At 36.7% G+C, this 24,717-nt stretch overlaps 1 protein-coding gene across 5 annotated transcripts in view; it reads right to left on the bottom strand.

The window, feature by feature from the left end:
* Positions 1 to 24,717, bottom strand: part of csgalnact1 (chondroitin sulfate N-acetylgalactosaminyltransferase 1) — a 158,986-nt gene that overhangs the window by 12,916 nt on the left and 121,353 nt on the right. For all 5 annotated transcript variants that reach the window (XM_002933993.5, XM_031904159.1, XM_012955058.3 and 2 more), the window contains 3 exons: positions 18,928 to 19,029; positions 13,926 to 14,104; positions 11,553 to 11,647 (listed from right to left, as the gene is read on the bottom strand). In XM_002933993.5, coding sequence (XP_002934039.1) covers positions 11,553 to 11,647; positions 13,926 to 14,104; positions 18,928 to 19,029 — 376 coding nt within the window. The remainder of the gene's footprint in view (positions 1 to 11,552; positions 11,648 to 13,925; positions 14,105 to 18,927; positions 19,030 to 24,717) is intronic.

The raw sequence follows: 24,717 nt of genomic DNA, 5'->3' as shown, positions 1-24,717 counted from the left end.
AGATCTTTCCTTTTAAATAGGTGACCAGGAAATGAAATGCTACCTGATTATTGGTTATTTTAGGCGATAAGAACTCTAACATAATTTGCACCGTATATTACACAATCCCTAATGTATGTAAAGGAACAGTAATACCAAAAAAATAAAGTGATCAAAAGTAATTCAAATATAACGTACTGCTGCCCTACACTAGTAGAAGCTCTGTGTTTGCTTCAGAAAGACTACAGTTTATATGAATAGGCTGTTGTGTAGCTGTGGGGGCAGCCATTCAGCCATTCAAGCTGAACAAATAAGAAAATGCAGTAGTTACATAGCAGAAAACAGATAAGTTCCATGGAATACATGACAGAAAAAAGCATTTAAGTATGCGTTGCATAGTAATGCTACAGTCATATGTATGGTGGAAAGCAGATCGTATTGCTTTGTTTTCCAAAGTCACTCTAAGTTGCCTGCAGGAGGAAATTTTGAAAACAACGAAGAGTTGTAAAGGGCTTTTCGCTGGCAACTACTATTGCTGCTGATTGGACCTATTGCTCCCAATCTGGGCCTCCGCATCACAGCCCAGAGCTTTTAAGTTCTCCCTCACCAATGTTCTGTGATGTGCATAAAGCCTTCAAATCGCTGACCGATCCCTCCCTTCTGCAGCTCCTCACTTACAGATTTAGCACTTCTAAGGGTGAAGACACAAAGAGCTTCTAGAAGCAGCTATTTGTCATGGCTACAGAAATAGACAATACTGATCATTTACTGATAATGGTCTCTGTGTGTGTTGTAGCAGAGACAGTTCTCAGTATTGAGACCCAATGGATCAAGTGCAACTTAGGGAGGCAGGACATGACAGTGCTAGGAGGCAACAACCCCCCCGCCACCACCTCGTGGTACGGTAGGAGATCTGATTGGCTAAAGGGGCAGAAGCACAGGAATAGAAAGGGGGGACCAGAAGCACACTCACCTCTTCTTTAGCAGGCACAGGAGCAGGACACAGCAGTGTCCCTCTCACCCTCCCCTGTTGGATGTAAGTACCCAAGTCGCAGTGGCGGGACTGCTCGATGCTGAGCCACATGGGTAACTTAAATGGGCAGTTGGTAGGTGAACGGGTAAATGGGTAGGCCTGGGGTCCTGGGCGGAGGATCAGAATTTTAGATAGGGACTTGGACAGGCGCCAGGCCTGGGCTCAGGATTGGTTTATCTAGGAGGTTGTTATAGTCAGTTACTGCTGTTAATGTTTGTAATACACACGGATGTTACAACTAGTTATGATGTTATATACATGTGTTATAAATTAAAGATGTTTAATTTATATAAACACTGCAGCCTTTTCTTACAAACCTGTTGCCTGTTATTGTGTCTGTTTTGGGTGGGTTGGAATAGGGGGTGGGTACAGCAAACTCTACACTGGACTAGTCATGTCTATATCAGGTTATTTTCTGGCATTTAGTAGCTGTGACAAGTAGCTGCTACTAAGTAGCTCCATGTGTCTTCACCCTAAAGCAAGTCAGAGAAAGGAGCTGCAGTAAGGAGTGGGATCGGTCAGTGACAGAAGGAGGGTCTGCCTGCATGAAATAACCCAATCCTTGCTTGTTCCCCCACCCTTCAGCAGATTTGTAAAAGTCCTGGTACAGCCACTCTGGGATTGAATGGTCAACAGGGGGAAGTTTGAACTTCCCTCCAAGCTATTCATTCCCTGTGCTGCTGTACTGGGACTACAACTTCCAGCAAGAACTAGCAATCCTGTTCATGGCAAGTGAAAATGACAACAGTGCTGAGAGCTGTGGAGGTAGGGACAGAATGTTACATGAGTTTTAAGAGAAAGACTGGCTAATGTAGGGGAGCAATATCAAATGGGGGACTAAGAAAGGGAAAGATGGGGAAAGAGAATGTAGAGGTAGAGTTGCCACCTGTCTGGTTTTGACCCGGACAGCCCGGTTGTGTTAGGTCTGTCCAGGTCAAAACTTCCTGCCCAATTTTCCCAATTTGGATTCATGAAGATTAACAAGGTGAATGGGCAATTAATGATTGCCACGTTATAGCCCCGCCCCATGATGGCAGCATCCCACCCCAGTGACATCACACCCCCACCTCCCTGCCTGGAGTCCCAGGAAGGAGGAGTGGCAACCCTAGAAAGAGGTGAAACAATAAAAGGAAAGTGGAAAGTCTCTGCTATAGAGAAGGATGATCAAGAGAAGGAGAAATGCTGGCTATTATATAACAGAAAAAAGTAAGGGAAGAAAAGCAATATACAACACACAGTGACAGATGCTGGAAAAGCATTTTTCTGCATTTGTCAAACGCATAGTACTAGACTCTAGGAAAACTTGCTGAAAATGATATTTACCTTCTATGACAATTACAATTACACAGAATTACATTTTTTTTCATTTTGCAAAAGAAAATTTTTAGGTGAAGCACCCCTTTTTCTCATCCACACCTTTACTCTTTAAACTTTGTTATTATGTATTCACTGAGAGGGAAACCTCTTCTCTTTGCAGCAATAACTTTCATTTAAAAAAGCCTTCCAAAACAATGAAAGCAGCAAAGGATTGAAATAAAAGTTCTATCAGTCAGGGACCCCCTTCCAGATCTTATTTCCCTTAACATGTGGCATTTAATCTTTTAACAGTGTATGTTTTATATTTATTAATTGCAATGCTTATTTATCCTATCTGTACTATTTATAAAAATATAAAGATATACCTACATGCCTCCAGCTTATACTACAGTTAGTGAAGAAAATATCATTAATAATAAGTAAAATTACACTGCAAGTTCTATCCGGTCATCGACTAATACGGTTTAGACATTCTCTATAGAGCACTGCTGAATTAAATTATTATAATGAAAATTATTACTGCTGTAATTTCCTTTATCCTATGACAGAGTACTTTAGCATGATTGGTGCAGTTATTGAATAGTGGTGCAGTTATCCTGTTCTCTTACACTGTAAATTCAATGATTCAATGTTAATTTTTTAGCAATCCTGTTTATACTTTCAGAAAACCATTCATAATATTTACAATCCTCTGTACACCACTGTAGTGCCTTTAATTCCCTCTGTTGGCCCCCAACTGTTGCTTAACATAATATTCTGTAAAACTGAAAAGCAATGTGTGCTTAACTCAGTAATAACAATCTAGGGTAAAACTATGTTTCTGTACAAATTATATATAAATCAGATTCCATGGTAACAATATTAATATTATCTTTAGTTTATATGTATATTTGGGTGGAAGGCTATTCTGGATCAAACATACAAAGGCATTTTCACTTTTCTTCTTCTTGGTCGCTGTATGTACCTTGAAATATATTACAACTGCTCCCATGTTATGTATCATTAATGAATGAAAAATGAATGGTCGTCAGAAAAGGAAGTTCATATCATTAGTCTCAGTATTTCAGTAATGGACATAAGCCCTCTTGGTAAAGCAACAGCAAGAAATGTAAAACTAAGTTAAATATTTGTTTCACATTTTGAACTGCCAAGATGACAAATATTTAAGATTAAGGAGTCAAACTTTGCCGCTTATTTACATGGGAAACTTTGTTGTTACAAAAAGAAGTGGGTGCTACCTACACTGGGCACCCGATCAAATTATTTTGATCTCTTACATTCTTCTAACCATTTTTCACCATAGGCAAACCACAATATAAGTAATCATTACACAATTGAAACATGCAATGTGATGGCTCATCTGTACTAAAAGGACTCTGCTATGAGCTACATTTGACTGCGGATGCAACTGTGCTCTGGTCTAATTGCTCTACTCTGCTACTATTTCTTGTGGGAAATATACCAAGAAATGTAATTTCCTCTGTCTTTTGTTTTAGTGAGCTTGATAGAACTATATAATATATAATAATTTAATCACACAACTGATGTTGTACCTGCTGTTTTGCAAGAAGCTATGACTGTATGATAGATATCAAATGTACTATCAAGTTCTAATCATTTAAGTCAGCCACAAAGTCAAATTACCTGCAACACAGAACCAAAAGAACAGTATAGCACATAACATAATGGGCCTTTCTCTGTTTATTAGGGAATCAATTGCACTGAAAGGAAGTGCCCATATATTTCCCCAACATTTCCTGCCCCAAGGCTAAAAGGACATTGAATAAAAAGTTAATGGGTCTGCCAGAAAAGGTGAGGAAGAGATTGATGAATTCAATCCTTGTAACATACAGTAGTGGAAGTAGAAAACATGTTTTGTTTTGTTTTTTATTTAGTGCATATTCATTTTTTCTTATTGCCTGTAATTTTTTTCTTATTGCCAAAGTATATTAATGTTTAAACATACACAAAGAAATCACTGCCAGCTAACTATCTTCTCATTACTGACTCTTCTTACACATTTATTATGGGCTCTTTCATATTTTTACACTTTTAGAAAAGCAAGCCGCTCTGTATTAGAGTTTCTCTGTAAGTGTTGGATTCTGTAGCACATGCTGGGTACTGTGCTCAATCCTGTATCATACATGTTTGGTAACACTCACTGCACCCCTGTTTGTATAAATGTTTTCTACTGTACAGCGCTGCGTACATAAGTAGCGCTTTATAAATAAAGATATACATACATACATACATACTTTGTATCGCCTTTGCATTTGCCAATCAAACCCTTGATGATTCTTAACCCAGATCTTTTCTTGGTTTCTTATTTTTGCTGTGGGAAGTAAGATCATATATTTATATCAGTATAGGCATGCACCAAATCCAGAATGCCACTGAATTATAGCTTTAGGGGCTGTTTTATTAGATTTGTAAATCTTTCTTTTGCAAAGATCATAAAAGAAAGCATAAAAAACCACCTAAAACCTGCCGAGATGGAGATTTTACAAATCAGGGCAAACAAATATATACTGACTAAAGAAAAAAAACTAAAATGCAACCTCAAAAATTATTAAATCGGTCCCTAGACTGCACATTAGGTTTAGGTTTTGGTTCAGTATTCATCCATTTCTTCTGTCCAATATTCAATGTTCGCCTAAATATAAAAATTATGGATTTAGCTCTGCTTAAGCTAGACCACTGAAAGCAGCTTAAAGGAAAACTATATCCCCAGAATGAATACTTAGCCAACACATAATTTATATTATGTTAAGTGACCTATTAAAGAATCTCGCCAAACTGGTATATATATATCAATAAATATTGCCCTTTTACATCCTTTCCCTTGATCCACCATTTAGTAATGGGCTGTGTGCTCCCTCAGAGATCACATGACCAGAAATGAAGCAGCTCTAACTGTAACAGGAAGTAGTGTGGAAGCAAAAGGCAGAACTCTGATGTGGCCTAGCATGTATGTGTGCCTTGGCTTGTTTGTGTGCACTGTGAATCCTATGATCCCAGGAGGCGGCCCTTAATTTTTAAAATGGCAGGTTTCTATTTAGGAGTACCCAATAGCACATATTACTAAAAAGTATATTTTTATGATTTTTATGGTTTATTTAGATGAATCGGGGTTTTACAAATGAGCTTGTTTATGCAATATATTTTTATAGAGACCCCCATTGTTTGAGGATATAGTTTTCCTTTAAATAAGTGGCATAGGCCCTTAATATTCAAAAACTATTTGGCTGAAGGTTGTGAAATATATCATTTAACGATACACTATTAGTGATGGGCGAAACAATTCAGCAGGCATTTGCAGCATATTTCAGCCTTTCCCCATTTGCAAATTATTTCACGAAGCAGGCGTCAAAATTTGCTGCGTGACAAAAAATTGTTGTGTGCATGCACCAAAAAAAATTACGTGCATGACTTTTTTTTTTACGTGCAACATTTTCACTGTTTTGCAGATTTTCCGTTGTTTTGCAAGTCTTTTCAAAGATTTGTACATTTTTCGGCAAAGCAAAACGGGACAGATTCCCTCATCAATAAACACTATTCTGCACTTTATGTTAAAAACCCATAATTGAATAAAATAGTAATGGGTAAAAAAAAAAAAAAAAGTCCTGCATGTGTCTATATTTGAACTTTAAAATAAAATAAGTAACTTTTAACGTAATCTGTATAGAAAATATTTAGATTTAAGAAATAAGAAATCTGATGTTACTGACAACATACTGTTAGTACAATCTAACAAAGACTTTTTTTGGCATTTCACCTCCATGTCAGATACAGTGAAACTGCATTGAAGACTACTCAGCATGCATTAATGTCTGTGTTGGGTTCACAGTGGAGTTGTGCAGGACTCAATGATAATGCTTAACAACTTATTTATTAGAGCTCCAACATGGCAAACTATAACAGGCATTTTCAAGTAGGAAGTATATCTAACCATAGAGAACAAGCAGAAAGTCAAGCTAGATAACACATTGTAGCTGAGCTAACATTTAGGCATGCAGCTCCCTCTAGTGGTACACTGGAAAAAGACTTTGCTTGCAATAGATAGAAAGATTGCTAGATTCCACACAACCACATTTTTAACATTATAAAAGAAAAGAGATAATACAGGCAAGTAATTTACTGCAGTATAACTTTATAAGGTATGGTATGTAGGGCACCACGTTGCACCTGCAAATGGAATTTTGACATGCCTATGTGATATACATTTTACAATCCATGTGTTTGGCAGGTACAGAGCAGTTAGTGGAATAAAAGACAGAGAAAAAGTAGAGTGGAAGTAGGAAGAATATGACAATGGAATTAGTACTGGAAACAAACAGAGACTACTAAATAGCAGGGAAGGGAGCCATCTAAGTAACTGTACATATTTTTAGAATAAATATCTCTACATTTTGTTTTAAATCTCGTTGTTTACTATGTGACAATGACAATAAAGATATATTCTATTCTATTCTAGGACTTTTAACATTAGTAAAAAAAACTGAGAAGGGTTAAGTAGGGCCAGAAATGTCCATTAATATTCATGCACACCCTATACATGTCCTTTTTAGTGTATGATTGTAAATGTTCTAATTCTACAGAATACAGTTTTGAATCTCTTAAAAGTATAGCAGAATTTTACTCAAGTACTATTTAGATACAATTACAACCCTTTAATATTTGCTTGGATTGTCCTTTGCTTCTTTTCCTAAAAGAAGTATGTAATGAAATGTTGATGTAGCATTGCTAAATGAATTTAGCAAATTAATATATCCATCGACAGTAAAGCAATAAAGAAAGAGCTTCATTAAATATTCATTTGTGTTACTTTCTCCATGCAAAATCACAGTCATTTGCTTCAGTTACATTTTTATTTCCAGTACATTACATTTCTACTCAATATGTATACATAGAGGAATCATAAGCACAGAATAGATGCATAGTATTTCTTGAAGGGGAAGAGACAATTTTTTTTGTAGTTTTGGATAAGCTATTGAAAAAAAAAAATAGTTTTTAGAGCAAAGCCTTTTATTCATTTTCTATACTTTTGTAGTAACATATATGAATAAAATATATTGCACACAAAAAGGTGATTTATTGTAAAGATATAATGCTCTGCAGGCCTAAATAATTCCCAGATGCTATTGGAAACTGCAGCCCAAAGTGATCATTATGCCTCTCTGTGATGATAACAGAACAGATTTTATTTTGTTTAGTATGTCCAAAAAAATAATTACTGTTGGAGCCGAGTGTGATAATAAAGCCATGTATATTATCTACATAGATCAAATAGGTGTGCCAAAGAGGCAAATGGTTGTTAGAAATCAAACTCATTTCTTCCAAGAGAAAAATAAAGGAAAGGAGCTCAACTACTTTTATATATTTCACTAATATGTCTGATGGTACACAATGCTTACAAGGTCAAAAAATGTTACTTTATTACAATTTTGTTGAAAGAATAAAAGATTATTGAAATCACATTTTTAATCATACTAATGGGGGAATTTACAATTCGAGCAGACAGAGAGTCTGTGTCTAGCCAGTTATTTAATGCTTCAGTTTCACTGTCCTTGAAAGTGGTCAAGAAACAATCTTGCTAAGAGCTTTATATATTCAATAAAGTTTTCTGGCAAGATGTATTTTTCAATCAAGATAATTTTTTTTAAATACAGAAATTGGGTAATGCTGAAATCATGATAAATTATGGCTATAAATATCTTTTCACTGCTACAATGACAAATGGCAAGCTGCACTATTGCTCAAAGTGCTTATTTGCATAGGCTTGAAATTAGAAAAATGCTGCACATTGCTGATAACATTCATATCCATTAGTCACTGTAAATAAAGCAATGCTTCAAACATAAATTCATAATGCTAAACATTCCAAAATTAACTAGTATGTCTGCTAGCAAAACATCATGTAATGCTGCTGCAAAGTGAACAGCTCATAGTTTTACATCTACCGAGGAATAGCCCTGTTCTTTCCCATATATATTTTTATTACAGTTTTCATAGATATTTACATTACATACATAAAAAAACATGCAGTGCTGTATTTAGGCACCTAAGTGTGTCATCAGTGTGTGGATGTATGTAACAACACTCCCAGCTATGTTTAAGCCACTTTCATAGCAGATGCCATAATTATAAAGCAAGTCTCCAAGACATACCACCCAACCGTCCCGCTTTTTGTGGGACAGTCCCGGATTTTATAGCGCATCCTGCTGTCCTGGATAGTTCAAGGAATGTCCCGCATTTCCGGGACAGCGGAATGCGCTGGACTCCTTCTTGTGTGGCTCTAACTTCTCCTGCAGCAGCGACAGGCCTTTTTATAAGGTTGCGCCCCGTGCGCACTGACGTCACACGTACGCACGGGGCGCAACCTTATAAAAGGGCCTGTCACCGCCGCAGGAGAAGTTAGAGCCGAAGAAGAAGCGGCGTGTGTAGGGGGCTGCTGTCAACGGGGGCTGCTGTCAACGGGGGCTGCTGTCAACGGGGGCTGCTGTCAACGGGGGCTACTATCAATTGGGGGCAATTGGGGGCTCTGTGTATGGGGGCACTGTCAACGGGGGCAATTGGGGGCACTGTGTATGGGGGCTACTGTCAACAGGGGCAATTGGGGGCTCTGTCTATGGGGGTACTGTCAACGGGGGCAATTGGGGGCTCTGTCTATGGGGGCACTGTGTATGGGGGCTACTGTCAACGGGGGCAATTGGGGGCTCTGTGTATGGGGGCTCTGTCTATGGGGGTACTGTCAATGGGGGCAATTGGGGGCTCTGTCTATCAGGGCACTGTGTATGGGGGGTACTGTCAACGGGGGGAAATTGGGGGCTCTGTCTATAGGGGCACTGTGTATGGGGGCTACTGTCTGTAGGGGCAATTGGGGGCACTTTCTATGGGGGGGTACTGTCTATGGGTGCAATTGGGGACACTTTCTATGGGGGTACTGTCTATGGGGGCAATTGGGGGCACTTTCTATGGGGGATACTGTGTATGGGGGAAATTGGGGGCACTGTGTATGGGGGGTACTGCCTATTGGGCCATTGGGGGCACTGTGGGGGGGGTAAAACTGGTACATAGTTATAACTCACATATAACTGACTGCCTTCTCTCTATATTTGTATTTCATATGTAGGAGTTGCTATATTGTTATATATATATATATATTCCTTAGGTAGTACAGTATGAGGGTATAGCACATTTTGCATCTGATCCCACCATTTGAACTATATAAAAGGAGTATTTTGTGAAAAAAATGAGGTGTGACAATTAGGGTGTGGCCACAAAAGTGGGCGTGGCCAAAAAAAATTGCCGCGCTACGCGCGCTAAATCTTTTTGTCCCTCTTTTTATTTTTCGAATGTTGGGAGGTATGCTCCAAGAGACTTTTTTATTTTTCTTTTAAAAAAAAATATGGCTCATAAGGCTGCCACACTAGGACAGGCCCTCGGGTGTCTATATATAAATACAGCCCTGAAAACACGTGCAATTAACCAAGAAATAAACCCATACAAAAGGGAAGCCTTGCCATGTATTTTAATTATATGGTAGTGGATATATAACTGTTATTCTCCTATATTTTAACGTGTGGAGAAAAGCTGACCATATACCTATAGGTACTGTTTATCGTATGTCAAACTGGACCATTCTGAAGGATTCCCAGCTGTTCAATATCTTACAAATTCGTGAAAAATTTCATGACAGTCTTTAACAAAAACAATTACCAAAGCAGACAAATGCTTTGAGCAGTCAAATGCCATTCCACTGAATGCAGAGGTAGTGCTCAGCACAAAGCAGCAGCTCATGCAAATCACGTACAGGGAGAAAGGATTTGGACATTTATTTTCGACCAAAAATCTTAAATGCAAACATAATAAGTATTTGGTTAGAAATTGCCAAATAACCCCCATAGATGGTATGATTCAAAATGACCTTGTGTAGACTAAATGCTACAGAATGTCATCATTCAGCTATTCATCGGCCAAATCATCTCTGCACAGTAATATAAACCCTGACTGAATGAAAGATTCAATTGTTCAATGGATTCTCTTCAGTTCTTTCATTAGCAGGACTCCCTTATAGTAATGTTTTATTTTGTAGCCCTTGTTTGTTAATTTAATATAAGACCCCTGTATGAAATTATTGAAAATCTCTGTTTAACTTGCTGGCACTGTGTAAGTAAATGATAATGAGACTCAGTGTGGTTCAGACCCACATAACAGTTTAATTGAGGTAGGCAGCTGTGTGTGTGGTCAGATTTAAAAAGTTGGGCCACTGATTGTTAAGCATATATGGCCTAACTAGAAAACATCTAATTGGTGTAGAGGATCTATCTAGATAAAGTGCATATGTTGTGATGTTTTGGAAACTATTTGTACAATATAGTACTGGGATGCACCAAATTCAAGACCTTTTTGGAGGATTTGGTCAAACCAAATCTAAAACCATGTGTGATTTTAAAGTCACAAACCAAAGTACACAATGTTATGTTAACAGATAAAGGAATTTTAGTAAATAGATTAGGCTTTGGATTCAGTATGTAGCCAAATCTTTTTTGGAAGATTAAATATTTGTCTGTCTAGTTTAGTTTAGTAAGGTAATGCACTGTTTTGGGACCCATGCCTTTATTGCAGGTGTTTAGTAAGGTAAGTAACTCAAAATGATTGGAAAAATATGTTAATTTAAGTAGATGTTCTCTAACTAATAACATATTATAAATACCCCGAACTTTTAGGCTTTCATGATTTCAAAATCAGCAAGCAACATTGGGCCGCCCCCTCCCAGGAATACAAGTTTCGGAGCCAAAGTCATTTACGCGTGGCACTGTAATGTACTGGTCTCTGATGGAGCCACTTTTTTTATAGGTTTTCTGATGGGAGCCCATCTGAATGCTTTATCTAACTATCATGCACTTATTTCTACACAGGTCCTCTTAAACCTAATGGATAAGAACATTACATAAAGAATACAGAGTGTGGTCCTTCAAATGTAGATTGAAATAAAACAAAAATTGGCTTTTTAGTCATTCTGCTCCAGGAAATATAAATTTGGTTTCCACACATTTTTGCTGTTGCTGCAAACTCAGTAGGTTAGGTTCAGTAGGACACACAGGGACAAGAGAACAATGATTACTGCATTTCTACAAAATTTTTACTGTTACAATCCCAGTTTTCTAGAAACAAAGGGAGAAAAGAGAACGATTACTCATATGTTCCTTGGCTTACTTACTAGTTGTTGGTCGATGGATGGAATTGCATCATGATGTCCATAAATTATTGAAGGGTTATACTGACTGAAAAGAACTGGGTAAAAAACTCTCTTTCCTGTAAAGAAGACAAAATTCATAGTATTAACTAAAAGTTCTATATTCTGATATAACATTCTATTTTGTTGTTCAATTCACCTAAACTACATCTAATATTTTTTGGTTTTATAGGCTAGACCTGTCTGAATGCAGTGATGTCAGTAGAACATTGTTTTGGAGGAAGAGTTACTTACTATAAAAGAATAATTTACTATCGGTTTTAAAGGCAAAAATTCAAAATGAAAAAAATAAGTATACAAATTTCTCATTCCTCTCACATTTTACCTAGATTTTTATATGTAAGGTTAACTTGACAAATTATCATTTAAATATTTAATTTGATCAGATTTAAAGAGGAAGAGATATCAGAATGTACCATAGCCATAATGTGTTTTTATACTTTTCTTACATATACAGCCAGGATGTTCTTTGGGTATTCCAAAACTATTTTCAACATAGGGGTCCCTGTAGTTTGTATTAAAGGCCACATTTTTGCTAAAAACTATTTGAAGCCATGCAACTAAGCAGTGTTTCTGTACAACTTTCTGTGCCACTTCTATTACCCCTCTATTAAACAGTTGGTCTTTTATACAATAGATTAATACAGATACGCACATTATATTTGCTGGCTTTTAATAAAATATACAACAAATACAACCCTACAATATTCCATATATAAGGTATATTAAACCCTAACATGCAGTATGCCACATATCAAATTAAAATATAATAAAGAATTCAAATCTAAAACACCACTCTATTGCAGGAGTCTGTTCACTCTAATCTCCTCGCCAGTCACCTGATTTATAAATAATACAGCACATAGAGAATAAAATGTGCTCTCACTTGGCAGGAATTTAATGTAGTTATACTGACTGACTTAAATAAATGTATGGAGCCCACCGAAGTAATATTATTATGTAAGGTTTCTTTTGTGCACCTTTTATGACCATGAATTCTCTAATATTTATTTATTTATTTTACAGACGGACAGACCAATTACTGGTTTGTTATCTTCTTTTACTGGTCTTTATCCTGCTAGTATCTCTTCTGGCATAACATTGCTAACATAGTTACATAGGGTTGAAAAAAGACCTGTGTCCATCAAGTTCAACCCATCCAAGTAAACCCAGCACACCTAACCCACACCTACCAATCTATACACTCACATACATAAACTATAAATACAACCACTAGTACTAACTGTAGATATTAGTATCACAATAGCCTTGGATATTCTGATTGATCAAGAACTCATCCAGGCCCCTCTTAAAGGCATTAACAGAATCTGCCATTACCACATCACTAGGAAGGGCATTCCATAACCTCACTGCCCACATGCTCATAAATGATCAAACAAAATGTGTTCTTAAATTTCTGCTAAACAATGAATGAAAAATTGCTGCAGCTTTACATCTGTTAACTTGCTGCTGTATGGTCCAAGTGGTACTACAGCTTAGGAACCTAACAAAAGCTCATCACAAAGTGGTTTTGTATCCCTGCTCTGTTGCATGCCCTAGTTCTTTACTTTAGTCTGTTTCCTCTGCATTGTCCCTTCTTGTAACAGTGTGCAAGTGTCAAAGTAAAGCGACAATATTAAATACCTTGAAAGGTACATTTTTGTTTAGGAATGTATTTCTCTCTTCAATTTTTCATTTGGGAGGTCCTAAAACTGGCAAGGGTGTGCATTTCTCATGAGTAAAAGTTACATTCTGAGGCAGATGGACTACTTAACAGCCTTATTACATGATGTCTCATTGCCCTTGGTGGAGGACTGGTTCTTGTGGGATTAATATTATGGACAACTTCAAAACACATATAAAGCAACCTGGACTAAAATATTGGGTACAGAGAGCATGGGTAGTAAGTAATGGTTATTAACTCGGATATAGAGAGTTCAATATCAAAAAGTGCAGAATCCATGCACTGACTGACTGCCTGAAAGTGAATAAACATTGATTCTTATACCTGTTTTATACTTTTCTATATGAAATGCTATTACTATGTGACCATGCTAATTCTCTGATACCTATGTGATGTACACTTAACCTCTACAGATACTGTTACCACTTGTTTTTTTATTGTTTGAAAATGAATAAAAGTTCTAAAAAAAGTTATATTCTCAGATAAAGCTATATAGCAATGTCGCTGGTCCCTGAATGATCTCAGACTCTATATCTTAAGTACATTAGGCATTATTCTTGCAGAAAGAGTTAAACATAAAAACACCTGTAAAGATTTTAGGTAAGAAAAACAAACACATTTAAAGCAAATTATCTGAATTTTTTTGTTTTTACCTGGCTGTGTATTTATTCTGCATGAATTAAGAAATTCAGCAGTGAAGTAGATATCAACATCGCAAAAAAACAGAAGGACATTGCTTCCTTTCCAAGCACGTGCGCCAACATCTAAGCCTTTCCCACGGGAGAATTCCTCATTCAGCTGAATAAAAGTGAAGTTTTTGAAGTTTGCAGCTCTTAAAGACAAAAGCAAAACATTAGATTTTCTAAGCTGCAGACTACAAAAGTGGGAGCAGCAATGTCTGGCAATTTCAGGAAAGACTCACAAGTGAATCACTTCTCGTGGTGGCATATTAAAAACATAATTTTACACCAAAAAAAAAATTCTCCTGCATGTAAGTGCTGCTTGACAAGAATTAGATGCTGTGGTAAAAAAATAGAGGCATTGGAGTGTGTTTTTCTACTTCACCAGAAATGAGTATCAAGAAGTCCTGATGTGTCCCAGGTATCATTTTTGCATTGGAATTATATTTAGAATGCTAGCAAAATTTTACAAATGACTTTTTTTTTAATTAAAATCAGTAAATAAATTATGTTTTCTGGGTTTTCAAAACGCTTCACTCCTGCGGATAATGCATCAATCAAGTCCAAAAAAGATAAATGAGCAATTGATTGCATTAACAGATGTTCTTGCCTAGGGAAAATGCTTCAAAATAGCTTTTTCAAAATTAATTACTATTATAAACATTGTTTTAAGACTTTTTTTTGCATTCCACAGAAGAATACAATAGAAAGAAACTTTGTCTTGAATTTCCGCCAACAAAATCTTAAAAAGATAAAAAGTCAGCAGTCTGAAAATGTGTCTCCCTTTTCCCAATGGTTTATTGTCTGTATTATCTGTGAAGTGTTATTATAAAGTTTGAACCGTATTTTGGATATTTTCTTACCATGTATATTACCCATAAGAGCCATACATGTGACATACACTTATTAAAATCTGCTACACTATATAATGGCTTGTATATTTTTTGTCCAACCAGTTGAGCGTTTAAATATTTTGACATCGCTGGGGCATTTGAAGATCTGCTGCAGGACCATTTGCACCATCATTCCTTTCTGGCGAGTAGGCTGACTCACTGGGTTTGTGGTAAAGGAGAGATCATACGTGGATTTTATTGGTCACTTTTCACTTATATTTATACAAACACAATTTGTATCAACTTACTACACTATATAATTTTTATTTATTGTGTGCTTTCTTGTTGTTCTAATACTTTTATATCAGATCTTTCACTGTTATGCCCACTTTGAGGTGAGCAATATCAGGCTGACTGTTTGGCTCTGGGGCCAATGATCAGATCATAATTGGAGCTATGCAGGCTGTCGGGACAAGGACCACAATGGGCAGATGTGTGATCCGACAGCAAAATCAAACCATATGTGGGCAATTTTTGGGTGGACAGACCCATTGACAGCACCAACTCTGCAGCTTTTATCGGCTCATGTATGGCCACCTTTACCTGAAGATTAAGTTGTACTGCCTTGTGAATAATAAATCCCATCAGAGAAACAGATTAAACTCTTCTGTGTCCCATAGGCTTGTTTATTTCTAATAACATTGTACAGATAAAACAAATTATTAATAGGAGATGTATGTGTACAATAAAAACTAGTAGTTTAATTTTGTTATTAGTGCAAATCCTTTAAATTATTTCTCTTCTACCCATGGTTCCAAAAATATTAAGGGGGAGACAAGTCTGCACCACAATCTGACCCTAACTGACCTTCAAAGTGAGCTTCCTAGAGTATCTGGCAAACAGCCATTCCCCATATCTCATCTTAACTGGCCTTTAGGCTACAGCTCCATAGCTTGGGAACCAATAATATTGTACATATTCTTATAGTAACTGCCTGAGCAGATTCATATAATGAAAGGGCTCAGGGACTTTTTTTCATTTTTCTGCTGGGCTAACAGGGGCAGCAGTGGTTCATCTTCCAACTACTGACAGCTTACCTTTGTAAGGTGTAACCTAGTGGTATAAGCAACACTGAACTCTACAGGGGTAAACATTGCCAACACAAGGTGGTTAGTTTTCATGGAAATGCAAAAATAATAATAATAATAGTAATAATAATAATAATACATAAAATGAGGGTTAGTTTTTAATACTATTACAAATCCCATTAAAGCCAAGGAGTCACTTGTGAATTTGTGTATTGACTGCTCAGTAAGTCCTTTCACATATTATTACTGTTTCATCCACCAGTAGATATTGTTAACTTACCAGTGCCATGTGTTGCATATTGATAATAACTACATATCAATAAAAGCAACATTTTCGCTTTGAAAGAAAACACAAAAACATTTACACCACAAACAGGAAAAAGAAAACCTGACAAGTGAAATAAAATGCTAATAGTCAAAGCACTTTGTGCTTGAGATGCAGTTAATTACATTTCAGTAGGTGGGCTATGTTTGAACAGTATGCATTAATACTCCGTGTGGTTATGGTTTAATAAACGCAAGATCAAAGTTTAAAGCTACTCCATCTGAACAACCTCACACAGACACGGAAAAAGCTAATTAGGACCTGGGTCCCAGCTTGAGGTCATCATCACTTATTTAGATGAAAGCATTTGCTCGGTAATGATCTTCCCAGTCATTCAGCATTTTCCTTTTCTCAGTGTAACATAAGTGAGCAAGTCATAGCCTCTCTCATATGAAGCTGACAAGAATTAAATAAGGATTTATCAGTGTAAATTGATGGCAAACTGCAATGTTTTTTCAACTCAAATACCAACGACCAAGCATTCTCTAAGCATTCTCTAAACACTACCAGTGTAATGTTATATAGTGAATAATGTACCCCCTATTGTAAAATATAGGGATAGTATAAATCAGTGAGGAGCTCCATGACCATACAAAAGCATGAGGCCAAAGGCCGAGTGCTTTTATAACGGTAATGGAACTCCGAGGGAGTAGTTTATTTATTATAATATACAAGTTTCAGTGAGTCATTTGAAAGAAATTACATGAATAAGCTCCAGTTATAAGTGATGGCATCACTAAGCACCATTTATAAGGATATCATTTACAGTTTGGTCCCATAGCAAAATGCCAAACTGTATATTATAATGTGAATATTACTGGAAATGGGAAATAAATTACAAAAGTACCATGTCAGTCATCTTAAAGGAACACACCATGATCTTCAAACTTCTACTACAATCCACATGAATAAGTGATACGCTTCACAAGTTCAAGGCAATTCACAAAAGGCATGTTCAAGACAATTCACAAGGCAAGTTCATAAGACTGGGTGTATTATTAAGATTATGTTATTATTAACACTGAAATCCATATACCAGCTGCTACTGCATACAAGATATGTTCTAGTGCTACAAAAGGTAGGACCTGACTTTCTTTTTTTAAAGACTGAGTGAGTGCTCCCTATGGAGGAATTCAGGGACAGAGTTCCAGAAGTAAGGACCCACAAAGTAGAAAGATTTTAGATGAGAGATGGCAGTGCATGTGGCTGGTATAAAAGGATGAGGAGAGGAGCCAGGAACATATGGGGAGACAAGTGAAGAAATGTAGTGAGGAGAAAAGGAGTGAAAGGTTTATGGTTTAAGGTCTATGTGTGCAATGTTTGGCCTTGGTCTAGTAGCCTATAGCTACACAGAAGGGGGTTGTGGGAGCACTCCAAGGCTAAATAGAGTATACAAATACAATGGAAGTTGCGACTGTAGTTGCCTATAGCAACTGATATGAAGATAACATTTACTGGTCTGCTGCTGGAAAAAAAACATCTGGTTGGCAAGCATGGGTAACAATTAGACTTAAAGCAAACTAAGTGCCTTGTGTTATATTCATTGATGGATTCCTTCCAAATAGATTTTTTTATGCAGAGGTGTGTGCCTGCATTTCTGTAAAATCATACTCTATAAAATAGAATTCCCAATAAGATGCTTCATAGATTTCAGCATGTACATAGTTAAGCAATTTTTTTTTTTATGCACATGCTCGAATCCATAAAATCATATATCCGCGAGCAGATTGTTTTTGCAGTAGTTCCTGAGGTGCTATAAAAGGTATTGTATGTGTTATATTCAGGAAATAGCTTATTGATCTCCAGGAATAAAGACAAATCAGGATAAATCAATTTTGTCGCTATACACTCTCTTTACATGGTTTGGTTCAGAAGTACATTTTTGATTTACAAAATTATTTTATAAGATCCAGCTGTACAGTGCTGTCCATTTGTGTTCTTATTACCCACAATGTACTTTTGCCAAACCCGTGACCTTCATCTCTTAGGAAGAGAAATACTGGCAACTGAATGGTACTGGTAATTGCTGTCAGCTCAAAGTACATCAGTACTCCTTATCAAACTTGCCTCTCTATACCAAATATACCAATTGTGTGGTGGTATTTGAAACTGAATTTACTTCACTAGCTGGTTACTCTCATTTTCATATTATGACTCATAGGGTCGCAACAAAATAAACTTTTCTGCCAATAAATGTTGAGCAATACCCCCAATAGAAAGCTGAAACTCACTAGGTCTGTCATTCCCATGTTTTCTAAAGATCTTTAGAGAAAAGCAAAAATCACTCTACAGGTCTTACAACTGTGGCTAGCAAAGATGAATAGTTTGCCATTTTATCTTGCTGTATCACAAAGAAATGTTACTGGAACTGGCAGTGTACTAGATCGACTGCTTTACTGGGTAATTAGCTTTTGGAAAGTGATGTCATATAAAGCTGAAGTCTATTTAAAGAAGAATTAAACCCTAAAATGAATATGGCTAGAAATGCCATATTTTATACACTGACCTTATTGCACCAACCTAAAGAGTTCTTAAGTTGTCACAAAAGCTCCCCATGTTGGATTCTATTAGAAGTGTCAATGACACTTACATACTCATAGTGCCCTGGGCAGCTGTTAAGAAGCTAAGCAACATTTCTGCCACTTTTGTTGTTAAGCTTTAGTTAAATCTGCACCTGTTTTTGAAAAATCAGTATTCTGTGTTAAATTTAAATCTTATTTATTACTTACTTAGATGTATTTTCAAGTATTGATCGCACTTCATGGGCCTGTTCCTTTCCAAAGTAGACCACAGTAAGATGAATTCTTCCATCCTGGTGAATACACACTTCTCTGAAATAAAGCACAGCCAATTTCCTCTTAAGCTTATTTTCACAAATTATGGAATGTGTGAATATGAGATTTGCTAAAAGTCAAGTTATTTTCAGAAGTATGCATTTGAACTTCCTTTTTAGATCTCAAATCTTGGAACAAGATAATGGCAAGTTGTAATTTGTACGGCATGCCATTTTCCCAGTTTGCATAAAGCTGTGGATCATTTTACACTGATACCCATTAATAACCATGGTGAGAAATGGCATAATAAATAAATACATAAAATACTAATGGTTTTTGGACATTAAGATTTCTAAGCACTGGTATGTCAGGTGACTCTTAAAAATATGTCTTATTGTTGGTAAAGCCCTTGTGGCTGACAGACCTGCCTTGCTGGAGGAGACTGGCTTTTATAACATAAATAGGTGCAAATGCTGCTTTCAATACCAATTACATTTTCAAATAATTTTTGAAGCAAATTTTAATAAATGGATATTGGAAAGTTGACATGTCCTTTACTTAGGTTTTTTGAATCCCCAATAGTTTGCTGAGAAAGAGACATACCATATGAAACTGGATTAATACTATGGGGCAATTAGTTTTTTGTGCTAAAACACAATTTTTTCATTAAAAAAAACACACATTTTTCACCATTCATTATATATTAAAATTGTGAAAATGCAAATGTAACAATATGCTTAATATGTCAAGGTCATGCTGAGTCAGTGGGAGCTGTCCAAGGCAATATTATTGTTGTCCTTATACTTCAAGTTATTGGAGTTTTTTGGGGGGGGTGGTTTGGGGGGGGAGGGGGGAGTTATTTGTGCTATTTAACTGATGTAAATTTGTGTTTTTTACGCATTTCTGCATTCAAGCATTTTTTGGCACATTTTTTAATAAATAAGTATACATAAGAACTTTTTTAAAAAGTTAGTTTAATTGTGGTAGAAAAAAAACCTAAAATTACACAAATTAGAATTTTGATAAATGGCCTCCGCATGTTGCCTAAATTACATAAAATACCCTAATTGGGCAGAATCAAAATGCAGCCATTGTCATACAAGAACAGAATATGCTATCACTTATGTGTTTTTAGAACAACCCTGAGGTATGCATGAAGAACAGTAGCAGATGAAGCTTCATACCTTTTATAAACCCATACATAAGAGAAGAAAAGCTTCCATGAGCTTTTTAATCTACAGTGACTTATTCCATGGGAAATAGTTATACACATTCATATTAGTGGAACCAGGGTGTTAAAAAGGAAAATACATTTATGTTTTGTTTGAAAACTTCTATATTCCTGTAAAACATTCCTTCCTGCTCTGCTTAATAATAAGAAGGGCTTTATTCTCTTTAGAATGGCACAAGCATTCAATTCAGTTTTCCTACAAAATAAACAGGCTTCAGTCTAGTTGAAATGTTTAGCATTCCGGGGTACTTATTGCCCGTGACATTGAATTTATTTAAAATACCATTTATGTCTTAGCTTAACCCAGGTATACTCTTTGGTGTTATATGCTTCATTTGTATTTGCTCTGCTTTGATTTGAAATTATACCACCAAGAAGCTTAGATCCGCATGCCACAGTCCTCCAAAGGAACATTTGCTGTTCTGAGTCTCAATGAGCCAACAAATGTTATGTGTCAAGTAAGAATAATTGAACGCTTTTGTTGTTACCTTTACAAATTAAGAGGGGTTTTTTTTTTGTACCCTTAAAAACCAGTAGGGGTCATTTATGACAGCAAGTGCAGTGTGCAAAGGATTTGGAACATAATTCCCCATATTTTTACCCACAATTTCAGTGTCAGTACAGTTGAGTAAGAAATTTGTCTAAACCATTTGTGCTGCAGCATCAAAACAAACAAAAGTTTTGGTGCAAATCAATGTTCATTGTGACAGTGCCACTAGTGCTTGCCATTTAAATTATGTTACCATGTGATTATTTTGGTGCAAGTGTGCTGCACCTATTGATGTTACAATCTGCATGAGTCGGCACACCTTTCAGCTATCCATCTTATACAGTAATGGCCTAGGATAAAATAACTTTTTAATATATGCTGAAATCAGTCTGTCTCTTACTATTACCTTCAAAGCTTTTACCGAATGCTCAAGTCATTACATCTTTCAGAATCAGTAGTCACTTCTAGTTAAGACACCATTTTCCACAATGCATTGCACACACTTCCCCAAGAGTAAGGGGAATCACACACGAATGCAAAGTGCTGTGGGAAATAGAATTTTCAATGAAGGAGAATGGATATTGTTACATTCTGAAGCACAGAGGTGAAATATCATTCACATCAGTCCCTGCCCAGCAGGGTTTACAATCTAAGATCCCTATTATATTCACACACACAACATTTTAGCCACTGCACCATCATACTTTTACCAATAACTTTATAATTATTGAAAATGAAAAAAGAACATGAACATGTTCTCCACTAACCATAGGGATCAGACTGGAGTTTAACAGCTGATGCCAGTGCCATTATGGATCTAGGAAGAGGGTGACTAATTTAAGAAGTTGATTAAATGGTTACTAGGGGCTTGCTAAGACCAACAGTGATGTAAGGAGATATTGATATGGAAGGCAAGGGGTGAATAATATTTACGTACTGATGTATGTATGTATCTACGGTATATCACTGAAGAATATGTTGGCACTTTATACATATATGTCAAAAATAATAATAGTAAACTTGACTTTTACTGACTAACAACATCATCAGCATTTCTGGAGAGTACTTTTATATCTGCGTAATACTGCTAAGTATTATGTTAATGTTTAAGGAGCATGAAAGGCATTTATATAAATCATTCCCTATGGAGAGGCCACCCTTTACCCCTCCTTAACTAAATTAAAGGAGCCACAATACTGCCCTTGACAAAAGTCTAGTGGCCAAGGTGGTGTCTGTAAAACCTGCCACACATCATGCATTTTAGTATCAAGTAACTGCAAATTGAGCAGTATAAGGACTTCTGTGTGATATATAAATTATTCCATACTCTTTATAGCAGTGATGGTCAGCAGATTAACTTTCTGGATCTCAGAGAACTACACAATTCATCACCACCTGATATTGGGTGTAGATGGGAACTGAAGTCGGCAGTTTACCAGCATCTGGAAGGTGTATAGTTGCTCTGTTTAGTTTAAAGGATCTTTGGGAAAGAGTCAGGAACCTTTTGTGCTGCCTACACATCCACTGATAAAATCAAATTAAAGAACTATTATTTCAACCATACAAACTAGCTCAGAGTTACATCTACGCCATACAGTAACAAAAACTTTGGGAATAATATAGTAAAACAATGTACTGTATGTCAGGGGTTTTAGACAATAGTCTAAATCAATAATTAATGATTATTTAGCCCAGATTTAGACATATGATTAACATCTGCAGACAGGGCAATTTCAATCACTCAGTAATAACCCATTTTATTTTGTTATCCTTTACACAAACATGTAGTTGCGCAAAGGAAGATGTATTACAGGAATACAGATTTATTATAGTCCTAATCACCCAGCGCTTTAAAACAGATTTCATCAAAGCACAGTGGTTTCACCTGCTGTTAATCATATCCTCTATCTGGAAGCTTGTCAGTATAAAAATAAATCTGCAGATTTGTTTAGTTGGGTTATGATTAGATGTCTCCCTTGGTAGTTACATATTTTCACATCAAACAGCTCTTGCAGATTTTATTTAAAGTGAACCATGACAATTAAAATATATGTTTGGGTTCTATCTGCTATAGTTGCAGACAAATATTTTGCTTTTTGTACAACAGCCCAAATGGGTGCACAAACATGGTATCTGTACTTTCACTGAGCAGAGTTCCTAGGTCAATGAGTTCCTAGGTCTGCCTGCCTGTCTTAGAGTAAATTTAGCATAACAGCTGCATAATAACTATAATTGTAAGAATGATAAAATAAAGGATTTCTAATTGTTTCTCTCCAATTTACACCTACTTAGTATATAATCAGGATGTAACTAATTTCCTGGTGGGAGAGGGGTCAGACATGGCTAGGCGAATTGTCTATGTATTGGGAGTTTATAGAATTTTTTTACCTACCTGTAGCCAGTAGAGGTAAAAGGACAATAAGAAAGATGGAAAGAAAGATGGAAAGAAAGATGAGAAAGTATTACGAAAAATCCCCAAGACATTTGGCAACTGGGTGAGGGCATTTTACATTCTGTATCCATCCTGGATGGTATGTGGAAGGCATAAAGGACTTACTGGGGGTTAGCATGGTGAAAATATGATGAACAGTTCAATCAGCACCTTGCAATAAACCCAGGGATGTGATGGGAGGATATAACTCTGTGGATAGGGCTGATAATGGCACCCTTTCACAACCCCATTGGTGAAGCCCAAGCACGAACCTCATTTGCAGGTCACAGGACACAGTGTAAGGGAAGCAACATGCAAGTACAAGCATGTTATGGGCACAGAGCGGTTCACCAATATAGCAGATGTTTCAAAATGTGAAAGGGGGGCACTGGGTTCAGAATAAAGGAAAGACTTCAGTGAAGCTCAGCAAGATGGTATCTAGGTTAAAGCTATACGTTAAGCATCTCAATACAGTATTCCTCCTTTTTTAGCCACAAGGGGGCAGGTGCATGCAAACCTAAAATTCCCTGACAGGAACCCAGAAACTGTGCAACAAAAGTTGGCCAAGGAGGTAGAACTGGGACAGATACCTGGCCTATTTGCAGGTCCCCCAATACATTATTTGAGGATTTCCCCATTAGGGTGTTGCTCAAGAAGAAACCAAACATGTTCTGTTTGGTCCACCATTTATCGTTCCCAAAATTGGAGTAGGTGAACATCAAGAACTTTGTTCTGTAGCATGCACATACTTTGGTTAGTCCACCTGCCACTGAATGTGGTTCTTCAAAAGGTTTTACATGAAGTAGCAGAAAAATCTTGGGTCCAGAAAAAATTGTGGGTCCTGTGACCTGCCTTAGATTTCAGGGCTTAGAAACAGATTGACCCAGCTGCCTGAAAACAAGTTGGTGGAACTGCTTAGAGGGATGTAGGAAATCAAGGAAAGGACAAATGGAGCACAGGTCACTAAATTGAACTAAGGTTGTTAGATGGAGAGTTATTTGCCCATGGGCTGTTTAAAGAGGTTCTTTGAAGTATGTCTGACAACTAACATCCCATTGTATACTCATTAAAGTACATAGGACCAGCACTACTTTAGAAAGGTACACAAAGGACAGTGGAATGCTTTGTAATTACTGGTGCTGAAGCTGTTGCAAGAAGCATGATTGGCTTCTTGCTGTTTGTTTCTTTCAAAAAGGTGGAAAAGTTGGACCTGGACTTCCTGAGGATCAAGTTGTGATGGTGGTTTGCTTTCAAGGATTGCTGTGGCCTAGACTATTTGACATGGTGATGAAACTCATCCTGATGTATTGTTGATCCACACAGGTCGTAATGACATAATTCCGCTAAGATATTTGGTAAGGGCATAGAAACTATAAGGCATGGTCCAGGTTTTGTAGAAGTGGTAGTGGTGTTGTCATAGAAGCTGGGGGGAATACTATGGAGATGGGCATGGGACCTTGTAACGATGGAGTGGAGTAAGAGGAAAGATAATAACAGCTGTTGAGTGCATTTGTAATTAAGATAGGAGACTGCCAAGGTAATACAAGAGGGACAGGGTTATTTTTATTGTGGGTTTGTCAAATGTGGTCAAAA

The sequence above is a fragment of the Xenopus tropicalis genome, chromosome 1 (genome assembly GCF_000004195.4).
Source record: "Xenopus tropicalis strain Nigerian chromosome 1, UCB_Xtro_10.0, whole genome shotgun sequence".
Taxonomy (NCBI): Eukaryota; Metazoa; Chordata; class Amphibia; order Anura; family Pipidae; genus Xenopus; species Xenopus tropicalis.
The sequence above is the reverse complement of the archived record's forward strand: the minus strand, read 5'-3'. Positions and strand labels throughout refer to the sequence as shown.